General features: G+C 35.8%; 1 protein-coding gene across 6 annotated transcripts; it reads right to left on the reverse strand.

The window, feature by feature from the left end:
• On the reverse strand, nt 1–27932 carry LOC127439035 (oxysterol-binding protein-related protein 1-like). Of its 6 annotated transcripts, none has more exons than XM_051695050.1 (30): nt 27760–27932; nt 27562–27636; nt 25154–25279; nt 24865–24950; nt 24614–24688; nt 22771–22882; nt 22373–22458; nt 21840–21984; nt 21443–21510; nt 20809–20853; nt 19819–19892; nt 19668–19731; nt 19458–19559; nt 19247–19369; nt 18785–18866; nt 17780–17886; nt 16463–16625; nt 11415–11592; nt 9808–9883; nt 9338–9472; nt 7458–7555; nt 7047–7229; nt 6837–6944; nt 5078–5167; nt 4849–4975; nt 4599–4712; nt 4294–4417; nt 3147–3237; nt 2404–2424; nt 1–1480 (listed from the first exon to the last, which is right to left on the reverse strand). In XM_051695050.1, exons 3-30 carry the CDS (start codon nt 25275–25277, stop codon nt 1372–1374), a joined length of 2910 nt encoding a protein of 969 aa, XP_051551010.1. In that variant the 5' UTR covers nt 25278–25279; nt 27562–27636; nt 27760–27932; the 3' UTR covers nt 1–1371. The 6 variants fall into 6 exon arrangements, 4 of the variants coding, with proteins under 4 accessions (XP_051551010.1, XP_051551011.1, XP_051551012.1 ...); XM_051695051.1 differs by having other exon boundaries at nt 27810–27896; XR_007896847.1 differs by having other exon boundaries at nt 1342–1480; nt 1767–2424; nt 27562–27932.
• Nucleotides 27933–27942: the final 10 nt, after the last annotated feature.

Raw genomic sequence — 27942 nt, forward strand, 5'->3', positions numbered from 1 at the left:
TATAGTATTGAATTATCATACATTCATTTTTTTATTCGTTTTTTATTATTTAGATATGATGTACATTACATTCAATCTTTAATGCCTTTTATGCACAATATTATTCTGCTCAACATGCATAATGTAGGCAAATTTGGGATAAGATTTCTAAAAAACAAATACACACACAACACACATCTGGACACTCACAAAAATAAACAGATATAGAGTTAAAAAGTAGACCACGTCAAATGACCAATGCAGCATCATAGGTTCCTGTTGTTTGCAGTTCATGCTGCTAAAATATTTGACATTATTAGATTCATTCGATTTGATCTCTGCTCTCGTGTGCACACAAACACACATTAAGCACTACCTAACCAAATTGTTAAAAACAGCTAAACAGTTAATCCAATATAAATACATAACTGAATTATAAGATTGTTATATTTTAAAATAAAATAAGACATTGGTCAATATAATAGTGAGAACAGACACCACAGAGTTATCTCTCAAAATAAAATCAACATCACAAACAGACCGAGCAGCAGAAATCTCCTAATACTGTATGTGTGGTATATGAACTGTGAATGTGCATTAAAATGTTAAAATCCAAACGTGTAAAGGCCAAAGTATACTTGGTTGTCTGCGTTGCTAATAGAAAATTTTGTCATCAGCACAGTCCGCGTGTGGCCCAGATATTCTTGATACGTGGACAGTACTCATCTGTGCGCATCATAAGCGCATTAGCCTGCTGTTGACTGAACTAATGAGTAGTAGCAGTTGTAGTGGGAATGCGTCAAACACGTTAGTATTTGTTCGCAATCAAAAGAGTATACTTTGAAAGGCAACACGGTCGACCCAGCGCGATCCAATCCAGAACTCACAAAAACGAAGTATACCTGGGCCTTAATAGTCATTTTACAACTAAAAATGTTATTTTTATACAGTATTTGACTTTTAACACAGTGGTTACAAACTTAAGAAATGTAAAGTGAAATGGACCCAGACTTGAACCTTGGAGGACACCCAAATCTATGACATCATCATTTCCTTTAGGAGTGATTCAAAACTCCACATATTGCTATTATCTTATAAAAGTACACTGATATTACTATGTCAAGGCCAGCTTGTGATTATCATGTTCCTTGTTATGCTACAATCTGTAGTTCCTAAAGCCTATATTATGTTGCACATGCATTTAAATATTTCATGGCATAATTAAGACAAATATAAATGTAAAAATTTAATAATTCAGCTATACAGAGCAGTGAGTTAAAATAAAAAGTATCTTACACCCCAGTAAAAGACCACCTCAGTATGTTTTTATAGTTATATTATGGATAGTCTTGACTATACAATTTATCAACGATAGTGCAAGGTTCTTGTGGGTCAGTATATGTCCGGTACTTGGGAATAATCACGGTCCCAGTAGCAGTTGCTACTAGCCAACAGCCAGTCCTGAGAACCGTTGTGTGGATTTGGACCTTGATGAAACCACCTGTTTCGAATAAAGACAAGGTTCTGTTTAGCGAACACGTAACACCCCATCTACACTGAGAGCAACTCACGGGAAAATGTAGAGCAATGCCATTATAATTAACGGAGTTGTCTGAAGATTGACCAATACAGATATTTTTTTTTTTTCATTTGTTTTCTGTTGTAATAGCTTTGTAAGGCTTTATTTTTTAGAGATCCACCAGACAGCATTTATCGGTAGAACCGATAACCAATTTAGTAGAAAAGTGAATTTAGCAAAGAAATTAAATAAATGAAATAGTACATACTGTTGTTTTCTGATGCAATGGCTTCTCTTTAGGCTTTATTATTTAGAGACTCGCCAGACGGCATTTATCGGTAGATCCGATAATGAACCGATAACCAATTAAGTGGAAAGTTAATATTGCAAAACATATATTTATTCAATATGATATAACATTGTTTCCTGTTGTAATGGCTTAGTCAGGCTTTAGAGACCCACCAGACAGCATTTATTGATAGATCTTTCTATTGATAGAAATTTTAATGAACTGATAACCAATTAAATAGAAAAGTGTGAATACTGCAATCGGAGAGCTAGCATTCCATTGGTTTGAGGGGGATTTACAATTAAAAGTTTACAACAGACTGAATATTTTGATATTTAACTGAGATCTACACAGATCTACTGTATAATTTTGTGTAATAGTAGTATTAACAATCAATGAATAATTTTAGGTTTTGGGGCTTTACTCTCTTTATCCCTACAAGCTTCAAAGGTATAAAGCTTCAATAATATCTGTCTGATGGGTTTTGATTAGGTCAATTAGGTTAATTACAGACTGTGGTTACACAGATGCCAGTTGCTCTAAGCAATTAAATTACCATGTTAAGCAATTACTGTACAGCTGAGCAAAAAACAATACAACAAAGCAAGTGTCAAACCTGGGGCCAGAGGCGACGTTTCTGCTCACAGCAGCACAGGACAGATTATAATGCCAAAAGAAATGAAAGGGAAAATGGGGTTAAATGCAGAGTGCAGTGTTCAGTGAACCAGGACTATAAGAGCCAGTCAAGAGTGCTAATAAACATCAGTTATTTACATATGTAAGCACAGCACATCATGAGATAGTAGACACTGTTAAAAGCTATGGATGAAGAACAGTTCAATCTATCAAACATTCTTATACAAGGTGGATACAAAGCTTAATTAATGCACACATTACAATTTCATACATATTAAAATCCACCAATGCTGACAAATTTAGTATGAATAATATGTTATGCAGTTAGTCACAAGCAAAACCCAATACTACAAAAATAAAAAATGGACATAAAAATGGGCCTGTTAAGATCTCCCAGGCCAGGCTCAGGAGAGAAGCAGATCTCAAATAAATCCAACTGCAAATATAGGTGTGAAAGCCATTTGTACCATGGTAACCATAGTTTCCACCAAAATATATTTTAATCATTACTCCATTATACTTTTAAAATAAGAAATTAAAATGACAAAGATAATGAAAACTTCTTGCACAGTTTGAAGGAGATCCCCCATATCAATTTATTATGATTTTAGAGTAAAACAATAACTAGTAACTATGGTATTGTGGCATACATACCATGGTAAATCAGCGAGCAGCAGAACAAATATGTGAAAAGCTATAAAACTTTCGGCAAAATTTTGGTACCTCGTCTTCCATTCTTCATCTGACTTGGAACGGTTCTTACGGGCCGCTCTCTGTTTTTCCTCCAATCTTTTCTTCTCCTCACTGGCCAGATCTGAGATTGCAAAAAAATTATTAGAGTCCAAAATATTTAAATGTTTGTAATCTTTGCACAGATTTGCAGGAAGCTCTAGAAATTGAGAAACCGGAGCATACAAAAGCTATATCTTGTTATTACCCTGACATAAATGTATGCAATATGCACAAGTTATACCACTTAGTAACATCATACAGTATGTGTAATTATTAGGGTTGTCAATAGATTTCAAATCGAATAATTAAAACATGCCGATTAATCGCAATTAATTGCATCTATCAATATTTGCTGAGAAAGGTCCACTAAAGTAATTCAATATAATCAATAAATAATAATTTAAATAATTTAAAATATTATATATAGGGCCTTGAATATAATATAATAATTCAGATATTTAGATTGAATTGTACTGCATTATTGTGGTAGACGAGTAAAGCATTGATACAAAAAGTGGTTACAGAGTTTTATTCCCATTTAGCAACACTACAGTCGACAGCAATCCAATATGCAATTAAGTTCGTCAATCTGTCTCGTTTTCACAAGATGCGTTCTTGCGTTCCATCTGCGCTATTTTTAATGGTTGGTTTATTTACATAAGAGTCAGGCTGACGCTTCTGGAGCATCTCTCTGGTTTTCAGTATCAAAAACACAGTGTTTTTAGAATGCTGTGTCAAGAAACTTTGAAAACCACATCTAGAAATGAACTACTGTGCTTCATATCCAGCTGTCAATGACACTTCATGTGTGACCGACTCTCATTCTGTGGCTGCGCCGCCTGTGAGGTTTGTTGAGGCGCTGACTGCCCCCTGCTGATGCGGCTTGTAAAAACTAAACTTGTTTTTCTAGCTTGAATGGCACAGGTGGAAGGAAAATGCATACTTTTATTAAAGAATTTACATACGGATCAAGGAGCATGATTAATTGCGTTCATTTTTTGAATGCGTTATTTTTTAAATAAATTAATCACACTAAATTAACGTGTTAAATCAACAGCCCTTGCAATGATCTAAAATCTGAAATAGCACATAGCAGTACAGTGATACAAAATCTAACAAGCAAACATACAATACATACCAATGTCTCCGTTCTCCATGGCTCGTATGTCCGGCCTCAGTCTACTGTCTGTTTTAGGGATCACTGCTTCAATCTCGTTGTCCAGCTCATTAAGTTGCATTGCGAATGAAGTGAAGCTGTACATCTTTCATATATGTTAATAAAACCATAAGATAAACCATAAGACTTTAGTTAGACTTTACCTTAATGTGCCTAATTTTTTGGGATAGGCATTCAATTGAGTTGGCAATCCTATTTACTCTAATTACTTTATACTATGAAAAGGCCAAAATGTATGACTTTTTCATTGTATTTTTGTAACTGACCTGGGCTGAGTTAGCTGGTCGGGGTGCTATTCTCCACAACAGCTGACTGCCTGGTATGACCTCCAGTGAATCTCCCCCTAGTTGAGGTGTTTCCTCTGATTCTGCAACAGATGCCTGAGAAATACCAAGCAAACAGTTGTAATAACCCAAATTAAAAAAAATAAAATAGTATAGCTTTGCCCATTACAGCCCTATAGGACAGGTTTCATCATAATAGACAATAGATGTTGTTAGAAACATTCAGAAATACCTGTTTACTGCTTTTCTTCTCTTCTAACGCTTTTTTATCTTTCTTTTTGTGAGCTTCGAACGTCACTGGGTCTACTGTGTACATGCACTCTGTCCATTTCCCGTAAAGAACACATACTTTCTTTTTGCTACATGGGATTAACAAATTGCCAATCTTAAACAATGATATGATACCAGTCAAATTAGAAAGATTACATTTATCATGTAAATTCAATTAGAAAAATATGTACCTTTTATCCAGGATGTAGCCTTCAACCTTATGCAATTCTTTCCCAAAAAGGCCACAAGGTTTGAAATTCAGGCAGCATTTTTCGCCAGTCCTATTGGCAAACATAGTATAGCTCTTGCATTATTGCCTACTCAAGGTCCCCGTTTGAAGTGAATGTGTTCATTTCCATCGTTATCAGCTAACCTCACCGGCGAGACGTTCTAACACAAACTCTATGGCTATCAATAAAAACCAGCTCCATCAACCCAGATGTGACATACAATATATATAATTGAGTTCGAGATGCTCCGTTGTATTGGCAACCGATATTTATCGGCCAAATATTGACCAAATTACAGTTGTTTTGGGAATGCTTAAACACTAATAGTGATTCTTGAAGCACTGTTTCTGAAACCATTAACGCTTGCAGCCAATGCATTTACCAAGTGTGCCAAACTGAATGCACGGTCTCTGCTTTACACTCAGTTTGTATTCTTATAAACATACTTTTTGCAAAACTGTAAACAAAACTCACTGATTTACACTCAGTTTACAACTGAATAACACACTTCTAAGCAAAGCTGTAAACATTGGTCTCTACATTGCTCCACTATTTCGCCAATTGCCTTTTCACATTGGCACATGTGAAAACACATTTAGATAATGAGTTCACTAACAAATCAGAGCTTGAGCACTATAAATAGGCCACAGTCTTATGGCCAGACCCACAAAGGCGGCAAGTTTTTTTGTTTGTTTTTTTTTTTCTAGCACAAATGTGTTAGATCATTGAGAAAGCAAATACAGTACATAACTTTTCCCCCTTATTTGTATTGATAGCGTGTTATGTTCGGAATACACATCCATACTTTACACATTTGGATGCCTGTGTGAATGTGTTAACTACATGTATGACAAAACTTAATTGCAAACTGCTATGCCCTGCACAAAGAAAAAGCAAAAGCCACAAGTGTTTTTCATTTATACAATCAATGCGTAGTTGGCACTTCGTGAGCTTATTCAAATGAAGAGTTTGAAGAGTTTTGCAAGAATTGTTTGCTTTTGCAAGAGATGTATAATGTTTTGCTGGTTTGGTGAAAGGTTTTGTGGTTAGTGTGTAGAGTTTTGCCAAAATAGCCTATAGTTTCAAAGATAGTGCCTAAGCAATCAGAAAAAACTGTAAAACCATCGGTCATGGAAACGCAGATATGAAAAAAGATGGTACATTTATAATGAATTACATGTAAAACATCTATTTTTAATGTTCTATCATATTATGTAAAGGGTTCTATTGTTTAGAACTCCAAAAACACAAGTGCAGAAATAACTTTTTTTCCCCCCACATTAATCATCATGTTATCTTTCATTGTGGCTCTCTTAAAATTTTGGACTTCTATGTGCTCAACAGACCTAATTAATTTTTAATGGAAATTATTTATTGTTATAACAATAAAATAGCTTTTGTACCTCTTAAGCAAAACGGTAAACTGATGACAAAATAAAGTAAGTGGCAAAATATCGCTCTCGGCCTATATCGGTATCATTTTTTATTTTTGCTAAAAGCAGCATCGGTATCGGTATTTCATACCGTTCGCATCCCTAAATTGAGTGTTAGATAATATCATGTAGACCTATGGGCTTAAGGTTATACATAATATCATGTATGGTTAAGGTAATCAGTTCAAAACCAGCATTAGTGAAGTTTGCGAATCAAACATCACAATCAAACCAGATCAAGTGATCAAATCAGAACTTGTACATTTCCAGAACACTCCCGTTGGTACCTATGATTAATAACCTCCACATTCCCGTATTGTTCGATCCACAGTTGTCCTACGATGATGTTGTGGACACAACACGTTGGGTTTGTCCATGTGTAGGCCTCATTATGCCTGCAAAAAAATGAGTCCGTTACTCAAACACAACATTCACTGAAACAACTCATTAAGATTTTTTAGCAAAATGCCATGAAGCAGACCACATATGATTGTTACTTAGGAAGTTCTAGAGTGATGATGCCCTTTGGTTCGGCTTCCACACTCTTGCCCCAGAACTTCAGTTTGGGATAGATGGAGCCGTGGAACACAAAGTCCTTCTTGAGACCCTCAGCGTGAAAGGCACTGATGGGAGGATGGTGGCTCACTTGTTCCGATATCAGCCGGAAATCAAGATCTTCCCTGAAGGTGGAGAAAATATGTTCTAGCTAACATCAAGCGTATGACATATTGATATTCATATGTTGTTTAGGTGAAAGGAACACCAAAATGCACCTTTGCAGAGCAAATGCAAACACCAATGCTAATCCACTACCATTCCATTGCTCATATAAACCAGCAATTCTATGTATTCATCACAATAATCCAATATCCTTGACACCATGTTTTTAATGGGTTGAAATCTCTTACCTGACTAACTCATATGTTTCTCCTAGCAGAGGGTTGAAGGGTTTTCCCGTCCTTTCCCACTGAGACGCCACTGCTGATACGGCAAATGCTGCCACACTCTGTGTTGAAAACACAGGCAGATTACTAATCCATGAATTCACTCTTACAGGCTGTTCACACTGAATGTGTTCTTGCACTTAAAATAGGTAAATAAAGCACAACAAATAAAACAGAATGAAGGAGTCTCAAGACCCGCTTTTAAAAGTTGACATTCTATTTAACTTGACACGAAGTCTAAAAAACGTGACGCTCCTGCGCGAGTTGCTGCCGCTGTGCAAGAGTCAAAGATGTCTGTCTAGCGCAAGTTTATAAAAGAAAAACAATTGGAAAACAGCATGGGCGAATGAAATAATGAGCTGTATATCAGTTGTTTTCTGTGTAACAATCGCTAGATGGGCATCTTTGACCATTGGGCCACATCTCGCACCTTGTTTTTAGATACCGTGGCAAGTTAAAAAGAACTTTAAAAGTGCGTCACAAGACACGTCTTGTTCCATTTGTTAGGCTGCATCTGGCTTTTTCTTCAGTGCAAGAACTCGTTCAGTCTGAAAGGCCCCTTAGAAAATGCATCCACACATATAAACACCATCAGAAATCTATAGGTTAGCAGTAGAGGTAGGCCGATATATCGGTTTTAACGATTAATCAGTGCCGATAGTTGCTTTTTAGAACTATCAGTTATCGACAAAATTCTATGGCAATAGTTTTTATTTTTCCTCTGTATTCTTTTGCTGGCACTGGAGGATTCTACAGTTAGAACGAAATAAAAACAATCACTGACGACTCATGGGGATTTGCTATTTTGATCAGATAATCAAATGTTTAAAATTGAAATGAGGGCATACAAAAAAAAACAAAAAAAAAACAAATGCCACAATATGGAAATATGCCCCATCAGCACATACATTGTGTCTCCAACTCCTTATCTTGTGAATAATAATAAACCTTTTACATCATCAAACATCATCTGGTGAAATACATACATCAAAACTTTTAATTTGGTGAATATAAAGTTCAATTTGTTTAATACTTAATATAATTCATTGTAATGGGGTCAAAACTCTGTCCTTTCATAATAAGAGTCCCCGGTGTCTTTTGAACGTACAAACTGGGATTTTATTCATTTCAGACTCTTGTAGCCTTTATATTTGTGCCAGTCATTGTAAGGAAAGACAAAGATTTTTTTTTACCTTCTATAAATCGATTTTAAAAACTATTGGCCAATCAATTGGTTATTGGTCTTTCCTACCACCTTAGTTATCTGTATCGGCAAAATCCACTATCGGTCGACATCTAGTTTGAAGGGCTCCCAAAAGGCAGCTACCAGGACTGTTCTGGTGGGACTTTAGATATGTCAAATATATCAAGAATGAGTTATCGGCCGATGCCAAATGATCTCAAAATATTGGCTGAAATTTGCCTGGTTGGTATTTCATTCTACAGACTATTGACTTTCTACAGACTTTCATTCTTTTAACTACTTTGTATTAAGTATTTGATACAATATACTTATTATGTGCATACATTGTTGTTGCATTGTAATTACATTTGAAATACCAGCATTTAATTACATCTGTAGTTACACTGTTAACCTTACCCCTAACCCAAAACCTACTGTACCTCAACCTCAGTAGCACCAAATGGGAATCTTGTGAGAATTTGCAGAACACCATATAGTTACACAATAAATACATTGTATTGTATGCATTTTAATGTTAGTATGTAGTAGTTAAAGATATCTAATATAAAGTTGGACCCTCTACACTAATCTAAAGGATTTCAGTGACCCAGAACTGAAGGGCTTTGCTTGTGTACAGAGGGGCTGATTACAGTGCTTTTACCTTCATTCTCTCAATAGAGTCTTCTAAGACATTAGCCTGATGGATGAGGTATGTGTGCTCCATGTATTCTGTAAGCCTTTGCAGAAAACTCAACGGCTCATTAAAAATGACAGGCATGGTGATCTTAGACAGTTCCTGAGAGAGATGTAGATCAGAAAGAGTACTCTGAGCAATCCTGAAAGATGATGATGATTGCATTATGAAAAAGCCCACGTTAGCCTCTACAATCTCTAGCAATTTTAGAAAAACAATATACATTTTAAAGAAGATTTTCATTCTGAGACATCATTAGCTGCACACAGATAATGACCCAGTTTATAACCTCAAGTTTACATTGATAAAAAAAATGATTAAATGCACAAATGATCTTGAGATAAGTAAGAATTTGAGGATGAAATAGGCACCATTCTTTTTTAAAGTGAAATGTTACAAATATAACTTTTGGAGAAAAAAAAAAAATGTAACCTCACCATCCCAATGCACTTTCTCAGTATACTCCAGATACTAAAGTCATTTCTGGAGAACATGGGAGCTGGCAAACTTGTCCTATGGAAAAACAACAGCAAAAAGTATAGTAATTGAGCAGTGCCATGTCAGCTTAATGAGAATTTGGCCCATTTACATTAAGAAACCTCTATGGCTAAAACAGAGACAAGGCAGCTGTATCCATGGTAACTGGTTCTGCTGTGGTCAAGTAGACAGCACGTCTAGACTGGCATGATCAGACAGGTAACGGAAGATCTATATCTTATTCAGCAAAGCAGGGCTGGAGTCCAATCAGTTTCAGAGAGCTCAGATAAACTGAAGCAATTTTGTTTTATATTTTACAAGATAAAAGTTACAAAAAATCATAAATAGACATGATACATTGTTACTCTAAATTTTTTGCAAAGGACAATCTCTAAAGACAACATATAAACAGTAAACATAAAAATGTAATGAAGAATTAACGGGGGAAAAAAAATTCAGACGAAAATATTTCTTATGTTCCCTGGGACAATCTCTGAAACACACTATCAGCAACATCAGTCCATCAACAATCCATCAGTCAACGTGCCGAGCCGTACAAGTTCAAATTACGGCGTTAAACTCTACCCCATCAATCTTTTAGCATTTCATTATGAGCACCTCTTCTGGCCTCAGCTTGCTTAATTATTTACCACAAGATACAAACAAAACAAACACAGGATAAGATAAGTAACGTCTAAGAAACTGAACAAATAAGTGCTGTTACAAAAAGAACTGGGCTGGATGTTATCTTTGAGATAACATTTGTTTTTATACTTCTTTTTTATACATTGTTTTTTATAAAACAATTTTATAAATTCTTTGCTTGTTTTTAAACTTTATTTTTATAAACTACCTGCTTGTTTTTCTGCTTTGTTTATATAATGTATTTGCTTGTTTTTATACTTTGGTTTTACAAATTAGTTTTTATACTTTTTGTTTTTAAATTTTTTGCTTGTTTTTATACTTTTAATTCGTTTTTATACTTTTTGTTTTTATAAATTCTTTGCTTGTTTTTATACTTTGTTTTAATAAATAAGTATTAATATTTTATGTTTTTATTAATTCTTTGCTTGTTTTATACTTTGTTTTTATAAATGATTTACTTATTTTATGCTTTGTTTATATAATTTATTTGATTATTTTTATACCTTGTTTTTTTTGTTTTTAAAGTCTTTGTTTTTATACTTAGTTTTTTTAATTATTTGTTTTTATATATACTGTTTTTATCATTATACTTTTTTTTTAGTTTTTAAACCTTATTTTTATAAATTCTTTGCTTGTTTTTATACTTTGTTTTTTATAAATTATTTGTTTTTAAATTTTTGTTGTTAGTTCTCATGCTTTAATTTTTTCAACCAACTTAAAGAGCACAAATATTTAGCAAACGTTATGTAAAAAAAAAAAAGAATCACAATCTGCAAAGTTGTTATTGTGATGGTAAATGTTTTTTTCCTATTTCATAGCTTTTACAATCACACAATTTTGCACAACCAGAAAGGTCTGGTGGATGTGTTTGCATTGTGCTTATTTGTGTCTGCATTGAGATGAGCATTCCAGGTTTGCTCACCTGTGCCTCTTCAATCCATTCACCCTGGCCCCCTCATCATCCTCCTCTTCCCGGGACATCCTGCCAACGAGATGACTTCGGATGCTGGAGTAGATCTCAGACTTGATGTCTTCTCTGTCCTCGTACGAGTGGCCGGCCGTCTCAAAAGCGCTCACCACAGGCTCAGAATCTGAATCTTCTGCAAACAAACACAAACAGACATGGTTTACAGGGACAATGCATGGCCGACTGCAACAGGCTCACTGAGGAAACCTGAGCTGGGGATCAGGTGGCGTTTAATGGAACCACACAGTCGGAAGTGACTGGACACGTCACTATGTAACATGTCTCTCTAATATGAAGCTCATTCTGAAGATTTCCTTGTTATTGTAACCATCACAGGATCTAACATGTTATAAATTGTGAAATAATTTCACAAAGTTGTAAATACAGCATGAATGCACCCTTTTTTTGAGATCTTATTACTGTACACTGTAAATATCACACAATTAAATGTTGAGAGAGGTACAAATCATAACATAATCATCTTAAATTCTATACGCTTAAAAACATAGCTTGATAAACTGTTATAAAATGTGCCGTAGTTCTCAGTGGTGCTGCAGTTAGTGCACATGCTCCTGACATACTTAGCCGTGGTTCTCATGTGAAAAACGCAGGTTCAAGTCCAGCTGAAATTTTTCCATTTCTTTTTTCCTAAAACTGTCACGACACTCACTACTATATTTGTCCAATAAAAAGAGAAAAAATGCCCACTTCTGATTTTTAGGCAACTATTACTCAAGGAAGTTTGCATCCTTGAAGTTTAGCCTGTTAAAAGTGGCCAAAACAAATGTAAATATTGTGATTAGGCAAAGCTCAAATTATTTAAAATATTCTACCTTTTTTGCTCTTTGGTCTGGTTGCCCCAATCCTACACAAATTTAGTTTGGTTTTGTTGGTTTTACTTAATTTTATGGCCTTTTTTGACTTCATTAGACAGGAGAGTGGAGAGGTGACAAAAAATGAGAAGCAGGATTTGGAAATGACTGATTTGGAAATCAGATTTTAACTCGAATTTGATTGTATTTGAATTTGGTCACCCACATACATGCGCCACCATGCAACTAAAGGTCGACCAATAGTGGATTCTGCCGATACGATAACTAAGGTGGTGGAAAAGGCCGATAACCAATTAATCGGCCAAAAGTTTTTTAAATCGAATGATACAAAAAATGATACAAATAGAATCTTATAGAATGATACAAAAAAAATCCCAGATGCAGTTGATTGTTAAACCAAAATATCCAGAATTTTTGTTTTAAGATTTGGCGCATAACGTGGGACTTTTAACTATCAACAAGCCTTAAACACACCAGCGACTCTTATTTGGAAATGATGGAGACTTCGCTCTTTTACAGTGCTCTATAATTATGTATTTACCAAATTACGCTTTTTTATAGCCTAGATATTCAACAGATTAAGTGTTTTGCATTTATATATTTCTCCAGATGAGGTTTAATTCTGTATATGCTGACGGGGTACGTTTCCATATGGTCGCATTTTTCTTTGCATGCCCTAATCAAGCTGATCGGAATAACAAAATATGCATTGTGGGGATCAAAATATAGATGAATATTGTCAATGATAAAGAAAATTGACAGCAAATCCCTGCATGATTGTGGTAACACTTTACAATAAGGTTCCATTAGTTAACATTAGTTAACGCATTAGGTATCATGAACTAATAATTAACAATATATTTGTTACACAATTTATTAATCCTTGTTAATGTTACTTAATAAAAATACAACTGTTTATTGTTAGTTCATGGTGCATTAACTAATGTTAACAAATACAACTTTTAATTTAAAAAATGTATTAGTATATGTTGAAATGCGTGAACAAGCATGCGTGAACACAGCATTGCAACAGCTGGCTGATCACATCACAGATATGGAGCAACAACACCCGGACTCTCTTATTATTATTCTGGGAGATTTTAATAAAGCTAACCTCACCCGTGAACTGCCAAAATACAAACAACACATCACATGCCCCACCAGAGAAAGAAATATATTAGACCACTGCTACACCATTGTAAAGGATGCATATCGCTCTGTCCCACGTGCAGCATTAGGACTCTCTGATCACTGTCTGGTTCATCTTCTCCCAACCTATAGGCAGAAACTAAAATCAGCTAAGCCTATAGTAAGGACTGCAAAGAGATGGATCAATGAAGCAGAGCTGGAACTACAATCCTGCTTTGACTGCACTGATTGGAGTGTTTTTGAGGCTGCAGCCACAGACCTGAACGAACTCACAGATAATGTGACATCATTTATAAGTTTCTGTGAGGGTATGTGCATCCCTACTAGGACATTTTTATCATTCAATAACGATAAACCATGGTTTAGAGGAAAACTCAGGCAGCTTCATCATGCCAAAGAGGATGCTTACAGAAGTGGGGATAAAATATTGTACAACCAGGCCAGGAACACACTTACTAAGGAAATCAGAGTGGCTAAAAGAAGCTACTCTCAAAAGCTACAAAAACAAGTTTTCAGCCAATGATCCTGCATCTGTGTGGAATGGCCTAAAAAGCATCACCATGTACAAGACACCTCCCCCTCGCTCTGTTGGGAGTCAACTAATGGCTGATGAATGTGAATGTGTTTTACTGCAGGTTTGAAAAGCCCAGTCTCACACTTCTCCCCCGCTCTGATCTTCACTTCACACACACACAAACACCTCCTGTAACTACCCTCCTCCCCCCTCCTGCTACTCAATCTGCACTTATGATCTGCGAGAAGGATGTATGCTGGGGTATTTCGGAAACAAAAGACTAGGAAAGCTTCAGGCCGAGATGGTGTTTCACCTGCCTGTCTGAAAGTCTACTCTGACCAACTGGCCCCCATCTTCACACAGATCTTCAATAGATCACTGGAGCAGTGTGAAGTTCCCTGCTGCTTTAAACTCTCCACCATTATTCCAGTCCCCAAAAAACCCAAAATCACAGGACTTAATGTCTACAGACCTGTCGCTCTCATGTCTGTGGTCATGAAGTCATTTGAGAGACTGGATTTGGCCTACCTGAAGGACATCACTGGACCCCTGCTGGACCCCGTTCAGTTTGCTTACCAAGCAAACAGGTCTGTGGATGATGTTGTCAATATGGGACTGCATTATATCCTGCAACACCTCGACAGACCTGGGACTTATGCAAGGATCCTATTTGTGGACTTCAATTCAGCCTTCAATACCATCATGCCTGATCTTCTCTCAACCAAACTGACCCAGCTCTCCGTGCCCACCCCAATCTGTCGATGGATCACCAGCTTTCTGACAGATAGGCAACAGCTAGTGAGACTGGGGAAATTCACATCCAAGACCCTCATCATTAGCTCTGGTGCTCCTCAGGGATGTGTTCTCTCTCCACTGCTCTTCTCCCTGTATATGAATGACTGCACTGCAAAAGATCCCACTGTCAAGCTCCTGAAGTTCACAGACAACAACATCATCATTGGCCTAAACCGTGACGGTGACAAGTCTGCATACAGACGGGAGGTTGATCAGCTGGCTGTCTGCTGTGGTCACAACAACTTTGAGCTGAACATGCTCAAAACAGTTGAGATGATAGTGGACTTCAGGAGAAATCCCCCCCCCCATCCTGAACAGCACTGTTGCAGCAGTGCAGTCATTCAGGTTCCTGGGCTCTAACATATCTCAGTACCTAAAGTGGGATACCCACAAAGACTCCATTGTGGAGAAGGCTCAGCAGAGGTTGTACTTCCTCGGCCAGCTGAGGAAGTTCAACCTGCCACAGGAGCTGCTGACACAGTTCTACTCGGCCGGCACTGAGTCTGTCCTGTGTACATCTATAACTGTCTGGTTTGGGTCAACCACCAAATCAGACAGAAGGAAACTACAACGGACAGTCAGGACTGCTGAGAGGATTATTGGTGCTCCCTGCCCACCCTCCAAGTCCTGTACGTCTCCAGAGTGAAGAAACGTGCAGGTAGAATCACTCTGGACACCACACACCCTGCCCATTCCCTCTTTGAACTGTTGCCATCTGGCCGGCGCTACAGAGCACTGAGCGCCAGGTCATCCAGGCATAAGAACAGTTTTTACCCTCAGTCCATTTTTCTCATGAACAATTAAACTGCCTCAGGACTCCCCCATAGTGCAATAATGTAAATACTTATCTCATGTACATATGTAAATTCAAATATTTAATTCAATAACTGTACATACCCCTACCTTGCACATACATTACCACATGCACATATGCCATTCTGTTATATGTCCTATTATTTGTATGTCTATTTATACTCTTACCTTGTTTTATATTCTATCTCACTGTAATGTTCTGTGTGCACTTGTTTCTCCTATCACCCAAAAAAATTCCTTGTGTATGTGAGAACACTTGGCAATAAAGCTCATTCTGATTCTGATTCTGAAATAAACATTAAGATTAATAAATGCTTAATAAGTAATGTTCATTGTTAGTTCATGTCAACACATTTTTTTAACTAATGTTAACAAATTGAACCTTGTTGTAAACCTTGTTGGCCACTTTTGTACTGCAGAACTAAGCTGTTCTAACTGTACAATCCTCCAGCGGAAGCAACAGAAAAAAAAAACCTTTCATCATAGATTTTTGTCAATAACAGTTCGAAAAAGAAACTATCGGCACCAGTTAATGGGTAAAACCAATATATCGGTATACCTCAACATGCAACAAGTCGAATATTGTCACTTATAAAATTTTTATGCAAATGAGGCTAAATTTGCCCAATGGAATAGATTTTACCTTTACATGGGCATCATTTTTTCTTTCACAAAGTGTGTCGTCCCATGTGAAATACTTAATCTGAATTGCATTAATTTCATGAATCTGTAACTATGCACTCAAAACCTCTATGGTTTTGTGTAAAATACATTTTTGTTAACCTATTTTAGATATCTAGGAAATTTTTGTCACTTTCCGTGGCATTTTTACCCGAGTCCGGAACACGTGTATTACCCACCAGACTATTTGTTATTCACAAGCATAAGAAACAACTAACCAGACAGAGCGTCGTAGAACTCGTCCTCACTGAGAGCGCTGTGGGGCGACGATCCTTTGACCACTGACTGCTCCAACTCATGATGCTCTGTAGCCAAAGTCTGAAGAGCTTCAGACAGGATTTTATTCTTCTCAACCTCATGCTCCAGTTTTGATCTGCGTGCCTGCAAAATGCACACTCACAGATGTTTACTTTGCTATCTACTGTAAATGAGGATATTTCACAGACTTCCATTGTTTTTGCATAAAGCTATTTACAATTACTATAGACTAACCCTAACCAACATCCTAACCCAAAAAGAGACCTTTTTTTTTGCATTTTTAGAATTAAAAGAAAAAACAATATTTATAAATGAATCTTTTTATTATTATTATTATTATTATTTATTTTATTTTATTTTTCAAAAGAGGACATCCCCTGATGTCCCCAAAAGAAGGTTTTGTCAGATTTTGCACACAAATTGTAGGCAAGTGCACATATTCAACCCATATTCAAATTCACTGTGCAAAGACATTCACACTCAGAGAGTATACATGTCAGCTTCTCAAATACTCATTGGGGAATATAATCTGCCAGATATCACATATCTGACAAGCAGTCCTGCCAAAAGCTGACATTAATGCCCTTGATGAATAACCCCTCTGTTACCTTAGTGTGTGCCATGCACAGAAACCACACCAATGCTCATGACTTAAAATTAATTAGAAACCAAAATTGTATCATATTTGACACAACAGTGCATTTCGCAATTTTTCAAATGTACAACTCTGCCACCTTTTTTCATTTTAAAATGCTACTTTTAGGCTTTGGCCTCATTATTAGACAGATACAATTACGGGGAAACAGGACATTATTGGGGCAAAAGAGGGGGAATGGGATCGGGGCAGCACCACGACTCCAACAGGTAAAAGGCCGTTCACACAACTGTAGCCAAGACTTTGGTCCCAATCGTCTTAACTGATAGCGTTGACAAGGTGTTTTATCTCATCTGCGACGCAAAATTTCCAACACTGCCAGAACAACACTGAGGCCAAGATTCATTGCAAAGGCAATTAATTGGCTGTCAGTGAACACGTCATATCAAGTGATCAAAGAATGCCAGTTTTGCACTACAAAAATCTCTTTTACGATTTCTGAAATTTGTCTCAGAAGGCAAAATCATGTGCAAATAGTTTTCATTGTATTCATTGCACCGCATCTAGCTCAAATGCATTCGGTCTGAACTGGCCCATATCTGATTCTTAGAAGGCACTTTTAGAATTACGTCCAAAACGTTGTATACAGCAGTGGATGTGTGCAGCGAAATGTAGTACATACCCCTTCCTGTTTGGAAAAAAGTCCCAGACACTGTTGCAATGAGGAACAGGTTTCATTTGAGGCCGCACACACCTCTTGTAGCTTCTGAACAACTGCAGCAGGGAATCCTGCAAGAACATATATATCAATGGCTGCTGGTGCCTTTCATACAGTGGGACTAAAAGTCTGAGAGCACATTGAAAATCTGGAATATTAAATCTAATTTAAACATGCAAATAAAAAGAAAGTTTTAGGATTTTGAAAAATGTAAAACAAAGAAACATTTTGACGTAAATTTTGCAGAAATATGTACGATACTGCACTATTTCTGGGTCACTATCCAAATGAGCAAATTGGTGGCATTGATCATGTTAACTCCTTTGTACAACAAGTCAGATTTCCTTGCTTCCATTGAAGAACACACAATGGTCTTTGGAACATTCTCAAATCATGAAGTTTTGCACAAACTTCCTAAAAAGCTAGTTCGAGTGCATGCTGTCATTAACGCAAAAGGGGGACATATAAAATTTTAAGAGATTTTTTCAATTCACTCAAATTGCTATTCTGATAATATAATTTGTAATGACATTTTTTTTATTAAAATAGAAATATGCAAAACAGGAGCATTTTCACTAGAATTTTGGACCCCACTGTATGTTCCTCGACCACTCAGATGCACCGGCTGGGACAAATAGAATTAATTCTGGCATTCGCTTAAATTTATATATATAACAAATAGTGAGATTTGTTGAGGCGCTGACTGCCCCCTGCTGACACAGGTCGTAAAAAACAAGTTACATGTACTTCAAGCTTGAATAGCTCTGATGGCAGTACAATTCGTACTTTTATTACAGAATTTATGTAATGTTTTTAATGTTATTTTACATATTTTAATACAATTAATCACACTAAATTAACACATTAAATCAAGGGCCCTAGTTATTTTTTATGGAATTAATCACAATCGAATTAATTCATTAAACCGACAGCCTTGAATCAAATATTAATAACATTTCAAGTCTTTACGTTCCGCAAGTCCATCTTCTTTCACCATGGACAGGAGGGCCAACACCTCTGTCTCCAGCTTTTGATGGTAGGCCTCAGCGAGCTGTCAAACAAAAGAGGAACAAGGAAAATAAAGGAGAAAATGAGGGAAACTGAGACAGAGAAAGGTTAGGACTGTAAGAATGGCAAAGGGTTAGTCAACTTTACCACTTCCTGCAAATAAGTTGAAAAAGGGAAGTCAGAACTCATTATACTACAGGAAATATATGAGCGCAGCAAAATAAAATACTGTCTAGGGATGCAAACAAGCTGTACGGGCAAGAAACCTGATCCAAGCCCAGATTTCAGCTGATAGGCAGTGCTGTCACATGATGATGAAGGTTTCAGATAAGCATAATAGCTACTTATCACCTTAAAAAAGGGGGAAAGAGGTCACGTGCTATTAAACTGAAAGTTTACCCACAAGACAAGGGCATTTCTCACCTGAAGCGAATCAGAGAGCTCGACCACAGTCACAACATTTTCCTCCTCTTCATCGCTGTCAGGGTCCTGAGAGCAGTAATGTGTGCTGAAAGCTGAATGTTCCTCTATTGCTTCAAGCCATCTCTGAAAAAGAAAAACCCACATACATTTACATAAACTCACATAACACATTGGAGTCTACACTAAACAAATGAGCTAAATGTAATCTCACTTTTCTGGTGGCCTCTGGGTTGTTTTCCTGCGAGACTTTGAAATTGTGAACGCTGTCATCAAAGCATTTGACTGTGAAATAGCAGTTATCTTTCGCTTTAATCTAAAAGTAAAGGAAAAAGCAGTTTGACGAGTCATGTTAGAAAAAAACAAAACATGACCGATAGACCCAGCATTTTTGGTCACTGCTAAATCATCCAATGAACATTACCATGCACTGCGCTTGCGTTAGGGGTTTGCAACCTTTCCTCCGTGTGTTTGATTCTGCATCTGGCCTTGATGGGTTAAAATAAATAAAGTAGGAGGATTTATCGTTATAGGCAATCTTCTGAATTTTAATAACTAAATACTATACAACTCACTTTTTGGGGTACCATGACAAGACCCCATCTTGAAGAACCACCCAGTAGGAGCGCCATCCGAAGAACCTTGAGCTCTGAAATACAGACAAAACAGAAATGAAACAGCCGAAAATAAAAGGTACAGTTTACATTATATAAAGGTGTTTTCATTTAAAATTTCCAAAGCTATTCCTTTGTTGACATAAAGAGTACTAAGCAACTACTGAAAACTAAATTTTGCCATATATAGCTGTCATTGAGCACATTTACATGCACAGCAACTGCTAAATATAAAGAAAATCAGCTCACTCAGAAAAACCGACAATGTAAAAAAAATTAGGTCACACTTTCTATTAGGTAGCCTTAACTATTATGTACTAACATTAAATACATACAGACAGTGTATTTACTGTGTAACTACATGTTGTTCTGCAAAATTCCCAAATTTGCTGCTACTGAGGTTGAGGTACAGGTAGGATTAGGAGAAAGGGTAGGGTTAGGGTTAGGGGTTAGAGTTAGGTTTTGGGGTAAGGGTTGGGTTAGGGGTAAAGTTAACACTGTAACTACAAATGTAATTAAATGCAAGTACTTTAAATGTAATTACAATGCAACAACATGTATGTACATAATAAGTACATTGTATGGTTAAGTACACAGTAGTTAAGGCCCCCTAATATAAAGTGGGTCCAAAAATTATAATACCCATTTACGCGAGCTTTCGAAATAATCAGGTTATTCGTTGCTACTACGTCAAAACAAAAACAGACATGTGCACAACACTTGTGCACATTGAGTAACATGTAAGAATGCTGGTAAAGGAGTTTACATGCAATGTGAAATCGGGTAATGTGCAAAAATCTGTGTGCCGATCCGTTTTTGCTTAAACCTTTTATGTCCTTACCCCGATAAAGGAACCTCACACAATGTTGTCTTATTTAAACATAATCGCTGTAAGAACGTGCATGTAAACACGCTCATTGGGTTTGTTATGATAAACATCTTTATGCTTACCTTCCAAAGAGGTCCCTCAACCGTTTTAACATAGCGCGTCATTCCCTGTAGAATTGAAATCAAATTCACAAAAAGTGCAATATCGTAAATAATTGTAAAACATCCATAAGGAATATTGTGAAGTGTTGCTATAGGAACTAGTGAGCTATTTACGAAAATGGTGCACAAGATTCAAAGTCTTTAAAGCTGAAATGTGTAATATCTGCACCACTAGTGCAACCGAATTGCAAAAATAAACATTGTTTTCAAAAACTCTTATCGAATATGCCCCCTGTCTGCAATTGGTCAAACAAAAAGATAGTCCCGCCCCCAACTCATGCCGTTGGTTGAGACAATATTGTTGTATCGGGTTGGACGGGCCGCTCAAAACAAACAGTAATATTTATTGCACCACAGAGATAGTTTTCGATTAAGTTAATGGCTTATGCCGTTAATGCCGGTGAATGGCTAACTTATAGTTGTCTGTGCATATTAAGCTGGGATTTGAGAAAATATTTTAACACAGAAAAAGTTCACACACTTCAGTTTTAAAGAAACAATGCACAGCTGCAAAACAGAAATTCTATTATTTATTTATTTTTTATAATTTTGTACATTATGTTATGCAAGGTTTGCCCTCTAGTAAAGAACCTACTTTTATAACATTGCCTGCAATGATCTGCTTCATTTCCGCATCATTAGCCAAGTCAAAAACTGTCTGATCTGAACTCAAAATAGAAACAAAAATGTTAAAGTTCATAAACATACTGTAGAATCAATTTCATATGACAAAACGGGTGAGATCAGAACTGATCTCTTGAGTTATTATATTACAATATCAAACAGAGAAAGGAACTATTTCAGATGATCAAGAGAATATAAATAGTATTGTCCCTGCTGAAAAAATAGCCTAAGCTGGTTAAAGCTGGTTTAATCAGCTTCTATTTCATTCATTTACAGAACTGTACAACTGAGAAAATATTCACATGACAAAAAAGCAACACCTTCAAATGCATAAAAAAATCACGCTAAAGTAAGGCTGACCCTTATACCGTTTTTATTCTTGATGTTAGGGTTGGCGCTGTGTTGCAGGAGTTTGATGGCACATTGTTTCTGGCCTCTGTAAGCAGAACAATGCAGCGGCGTGTTGCCCAGTAGATCCGTGCAGTTTATGTTCGGGGGTTTCTTCATGTTAAGCTACACATATAATGAGAGTTACAGCAAATGGTTTAGACAAAACAGCATTTAAAATGAGTAGAGCAAAAAACAACTCTTTTTTTATCAAGATGCAAGAATGCAAGAACTTCTGAAACTAGAAGGCAACACTGGTCAACATTCAGGAATACAAAACTTTTGCAAGGGAATTTACATCTTAAGTCATGTAAGCATTAGCTACAAACAAAATAGAGCTAAGAAATTGTTTATACAAGGGTGAAAATGTTCTCTGACATATTATGCCTTGTGTCACGTACTCTGCATCTACACTGACAAACAAACACATTGTACAACAAAAAAAGACAGTAAATGATAAAGAAATTTTTTTAAATGGTTGGGCGAATTTGTAAAGAATTTATGGCAAGGTTACCAGTCTTGTGAGGGTAGATAAGGCTCCTTCCCGAGCCGCTTCCAACATCTGCTCCTCTAGCTTCCTCTCCTCAGTCCTTTCTGCAGCTAGTAAGTAATAAACAGCTATTTAGCTGACACTTTTATCCAAAGTGGCTTCCAGTACAGTGGTCCTTGTCTAAACTGAGGTCAAGTGCTAATGGCACAATGATTTCTTGCCCAGTTTATTATCAACTGGCCACAACATTACCAGTTTTCCAGCTGCAGCTACTTTTACACACACAATAAAAAACCCTTTCTTATGTTTCTAAAATGTGTCCCTGCATATAAACAACACACGGAGAGAACCAGGACATTATACATGAACAATAAGCCAGAGATTGGCATTAACAGCTCTTGAACGCAGCATGGCAGACTTACCCTCCAACATGCTTTTGATCTCTACACTCTGGGTGATGTCTTTGGGTATTTGTGCTGTCCCATTGATGACAGAAGGACAAGCATCATACTGAAGGAGCAACATCACAACCTCCTAAACAGCATAGATGAAATCAGTATTTAGTATATAATCAGTATTCAATAAATTTTATAGCATTCAGAAATCAATCTGTATTCAGTATTCCTTCGATTTTCAGCATTCAGCATCCAATCGGTATTTAGGATTAAGTATACATTCTATATTTTGTATTTAGTATTCAGTATCCAATCAGAAATCAGTATAGCGTATCTAATCCATATTCAACATTCAGAATTCAATCAGTATTCAGCATTCAGCATCCAATCGGTATTCAGCATTCATTCAGATTTCAGATTTCATTATTCAATCAGCATTCAGGATTCAGTATCCATTTAGTATTCAGCATTCACTATTCAATTAGTGTTTAGCATTTAGTATCCAATCTGTTTTCAACATTTAGTATTTAATTGGTTTTCAGCATTCAATATTCAATCAATATTATTCAGCATTCAGCCAGTTTTCAGCATTCAGTACCCAATCCGTATTCAGCATTTAGTTTTCAATTGTTTTTTCAGAATTCAGTATTCATTCAGAATTCAGAATCCATTCAGTATTTAACATTCACTATTCAGTACTTTATCAGAATTCAGCATTCAATATCCAATCTGTGTTGTGCATTGATTTAGTATTCAATTTGTTTTCAGCATTCAGTAATGAATCATTATTCAGCATTCAGTTTCCAATCAGGATTCAGCATTCAATCTGAATTCAGCATTCATTATTCAATCAGCATTCGGTTTTCAGTCTGTATTTAGGATTTAGTATCCATTCAGTATTCTGTTTTCACTATTCAAAAAGTATTCAGTATTTCATCAATATTCAGAATTCAGTACTAAATACATATTCAGCATTTAGTATTCAATTGGTTTTCAGCACTCATTATTCAATCAGAATTCAGTATCTATTCAGTATTCAGCATTCAGTATTCAATCTGTATCAATGATTTAGTATCTATTCAGTAATCAGCATTGAGTATCCAATTAGTATTTAGCAGTCATTCAGATTTCAGCACTCAATATTCAATCAGAATTCAGTATTCGGCATTTACTATTCAATCAGTATTCAGTATTTCATGAGTATTGAACATTCAATATCCAATCTAAATTCAGCATTTAGTATTCAATTGGTTTTTAGCACTCAATCAGAATTCAGGATTCATTATCCATTCAGTATTCAGCATTCACAATTCAATCAGTATTCATTATTTCATCAGAATTCAGTATTCAGTATCCAATCAGAATTTAATATTCATTATCCATTCAGTATTCAGCATTCAATCAAAATTCAGGATTCATTATTCAATCAGAATTCAGTATTCAGTCTGTATTTAGGATTCAGTATCCATTCAGTAATCAGCATCGAGTATCCAATCCTAATTTAGCATTCAGCATCCAACCTGAATTCATCATCCTTTCTGATTTCAGCATTCAGTATTCAATCAAAATTCAGGATTTAGCCTCCATTCAGTATTCAGTAAATATTCAATATTTCATCAATATTCAGCATTCAGTATTCAATTGGTTTTCAGCATTCAGTATTGAATAAGTATTCAGCATTATATTTCCTATTAGTATTCAGCATTCATTATCCATTCAGCACTCAGCATTTAGTATTCAATCAGCATTCGGTATTCAATCTGTATTTATTATTCATTAACCAATCATTATTTAGCGTTCAGGTAAATAACTACTGTATGTCAGTATATTTGTATATCTTAGGATTCAGATATGTGATGATAATACGTGCCTTTCTCCCAGTGAATGCTGCTTTATGGAGGGGCGTGTCTCCAACATTATTTGGTAAATTGGCATCTGCTCCCGCCTGTAGGCAGCACAGATGAGTGAAAGTAAAAATTAGGCATCAAAGTACTCTCACAACCCATTAGCAGAAATTATGGTAAGGTAAGGTAAACATCCACCTGGTGCAAAAGCGTTCAAAGCTACCAAAACAGAATTCACAAAAGTTGTTGAAAAAAACCTGTCTGAGATGAACGGTACCTTCAGTAAAACCTCAACAACATCCTTGTGTCCAAAATAACAGGCCAGATGAAGAGGTGTCCATCCATGATTAGATTTGCTCTTGCCTAATACAATGCAATACCAATGATAGTAGCATTGCTGTTAAAAACATTTTCAAACTACAGAGCAAAACAAAAACTTCTGGAGTGACATGCAGACAATTAATCAACAAATAACTAATAGCAGATAATTAGATGATAAAAACTCAGTGCATGGTAATATCTAGAGATGAGTGGTCCATGGAAATGTAAACTGTGATGTGTCATACCCTTGCAATTGATATCGATTTTGGCTTCCTCCTTTATCTTGGACATCAAAAGCCTCTGGATACCCTCCAAGTTCCCATTCCTGGCATCCCTGAGGAACTGCCCCTCTGGGTCCAACTCCTCCATGGCTTTATGAAGAAAATACAAAACCCTTCAAACTGTAAAGTCAAGCCTTTGGTAACAAATTAAGTGTGTAAAAGAGCAGGATTCAAGTAATCAAAATCTGCCTGAACTCTTAAAAAGTTCTTGAAAGGTGTTGGTCTCCATCTTGCACGGAAATATCGACAATTGAACACTGACCACTGTAAGATGGTCCCAAAGGTTTGAAGCACAGACCAACATTACCAACAAAGCAATTATGATTATAGTAACAAAATGATACAATTGATTGGTTGATTGACACTTTATTATCTGATTTTCAAAATCTGATTCTATCTAAATCTAAATGTGATTTTATAACCTTGTTTATGGGAAATGTGTGACATCAGATTTGTGAATGAATCATTCTTTTAAAATGGTTCTTTGTCACTAGTGTAACATGATTTATTTGAAAACAGTCATAGTAGAAACTAAATATTTATTTCACCACAAATGAAAAACTAAATATTTATTTCACCACAAATGAAAAACTAAATATTTATTTTTCACTACAATTGAAAAACTAAATATTTATTTCACTACAAATGAAAAACTAAATATTTATTTTTCACTACAAAGTGTAAAAGACTAAATATTTATTTTTCACTACAAATGAAAAACTAAATATTTATTTTTCACTACAAAGTGTAAAAGACTAAATATTTAAGACTATTAAGTCTTAACATTTATTTTTAAGACTAAATATTTATTTCACTACAAAATGCTCAGAAACCAGTAATGAGTACATTCCACTGTCTTTTGTACAACAAATTTTCACTTTTCACTAAAAGTCATTTAACATGATACAGGATGATAATAAAGTTTGAGAAATTCATTAGTCATTATCTTTGTGCATTGATATACAGAAACACAAATTCCTCGAAATTGCCGTCTTGTGGTTCCCTTGTTTGGATTGGAGGAAAATTACCTCCAGCAAGACATAGACGACACATGACACAGCGTTGATAAACATGAATTTTCGGTGATGATCTCATAAACAAGCCATTAATAGAACAGCACTATAAACTAAAATCCAATCTGAAATACAGCAAGGATGTTGCTGTAAAGAAAAACTGTATGAACTAATTCCTGAGTAATCCAGAAATGGTTTAAGAAATCCACCTATTTCAGAACAAAACGAGCAGGAAAAATGTCTTGGTATGCAGATTAACAACGATAAGTCACTTTTAAGTCACAGACAGGAACCATGTTAGCTGTACACTAACACCATAAAGCTGTCATTGTGTGAATGTAGGTTAATACCCTAAAGAGAACATGAAGGGTGTAAGATTCAAACTAGGTCTATAAATTCATTGGAAACACCACATTCTAACAAGTTTGACGTACTATGTTTCTCTCGAGCACTTTCTCCTAATACAGTGCTGGTTTTTCTTATTTTTAAAAGTACTTCTAAATCTGCAAATCCATATTCTTCATATTCTAATCCTGTAACAAAATGGTATGATCTACAAATGTGCACTAGTATTTCCAGCCAAATTTAATGCATTCATCAAATTCCAAACACTGACACTTGATGATGGAGAATCAATGTAAATGCAAATCAATTTCCATTAAAGATAACAAGTTATACACAAAGCTCTGAAAGTGCCATGCTATATATGCCTATAACGGTTATAAATGGCCAAAAAATAAAGAACAAAGACTTTTCAGTAAGGTTGACTGTGCAAAACTACTTCACTGTCATGTGACTTTCTAAACCTCTGAAGTCATGGGACAAATTGGTATAAATTTGTCTGAGTATAACATCACAAGAATGACCCAACTTGATCAACCGGTCTCTATTTGATTGCATCATATCATTAATCTGGTAAAGATCCCTTGGAGAATCAACTTTCAGCAAATAAATTAGATTTTAAAAATAAACCAAAGTGAATTTTCTCTAGTCTCAAAGGATCAAACTGTTTTCTATACGTTGACTCTTAACAGTTAAGGTGGAAATCTTGACACCGGGATGTGGTTTTATCACTTCTCACCTCTGCCTAGGAATTTAGCAATGAGCTGCAGTCAAAACTATTAAGACATCTGTATGAGAAATGTGTTATGCAAGGGTATAAAAATGAATGTATGTTAGAAATTATGCATTAGCTTATATAAAAGTAATGATAAAGTTTTTATACATTATTAATAAATTACATAATCAAGGCAACACTTTTCCAAAGTGCTTTAAATAACAACTTGTTTTAAGCTTTAAACTTGGAACCATATATTAAATAGTGACCATTTTATTAGTGGTATAGAAGAAATGACTTACCTATTCAGGTAGTTAAAGCATGACTGGAAGTTCCACGAGACACTCCACCATTCCTGATCCAGAATACGTCCAGAGCTTTTAAGAAATAGATTAAAAAATTAAAAATTAAATGAACACTCACAAATTGTGCTCTATCACAGAATTGAGAGAGCATGTGATGCTTTTAAGCCTTGCACTCTTCCTGTTTGAATAACTCACACTAACTCAGTCTTTCCTAATAGTGCAAAGTTCTTTACAAACAGTCGTACATCTTTTAATCTGTTCTGCAACTAGATTGTGCGCGTGCTGCTGCTCGTAAAGTCAACACAAACACAAACTAACATCATACGGCAGTATGTAAATGAACAGCTGACTGACAACACGTATAATGACAATACACTT

The sequence above is a fragment of the Myxocyprinus asiaticus genome, chromosome 50 (assembly GCF_019703515.2).
Source record: "Myxocyprinus asiaticus isolate MX2 ecotype Aquarium Trade chromosome 50, UBuf_Myxa_2, whole genome shotgun sequence".
NCBI lineage: Eukaryota > Metazoa > Chordata > Actinopteri > Cypriniformes > Catostomidae > Myxocyprinus > Myxocyprinus asiaticus.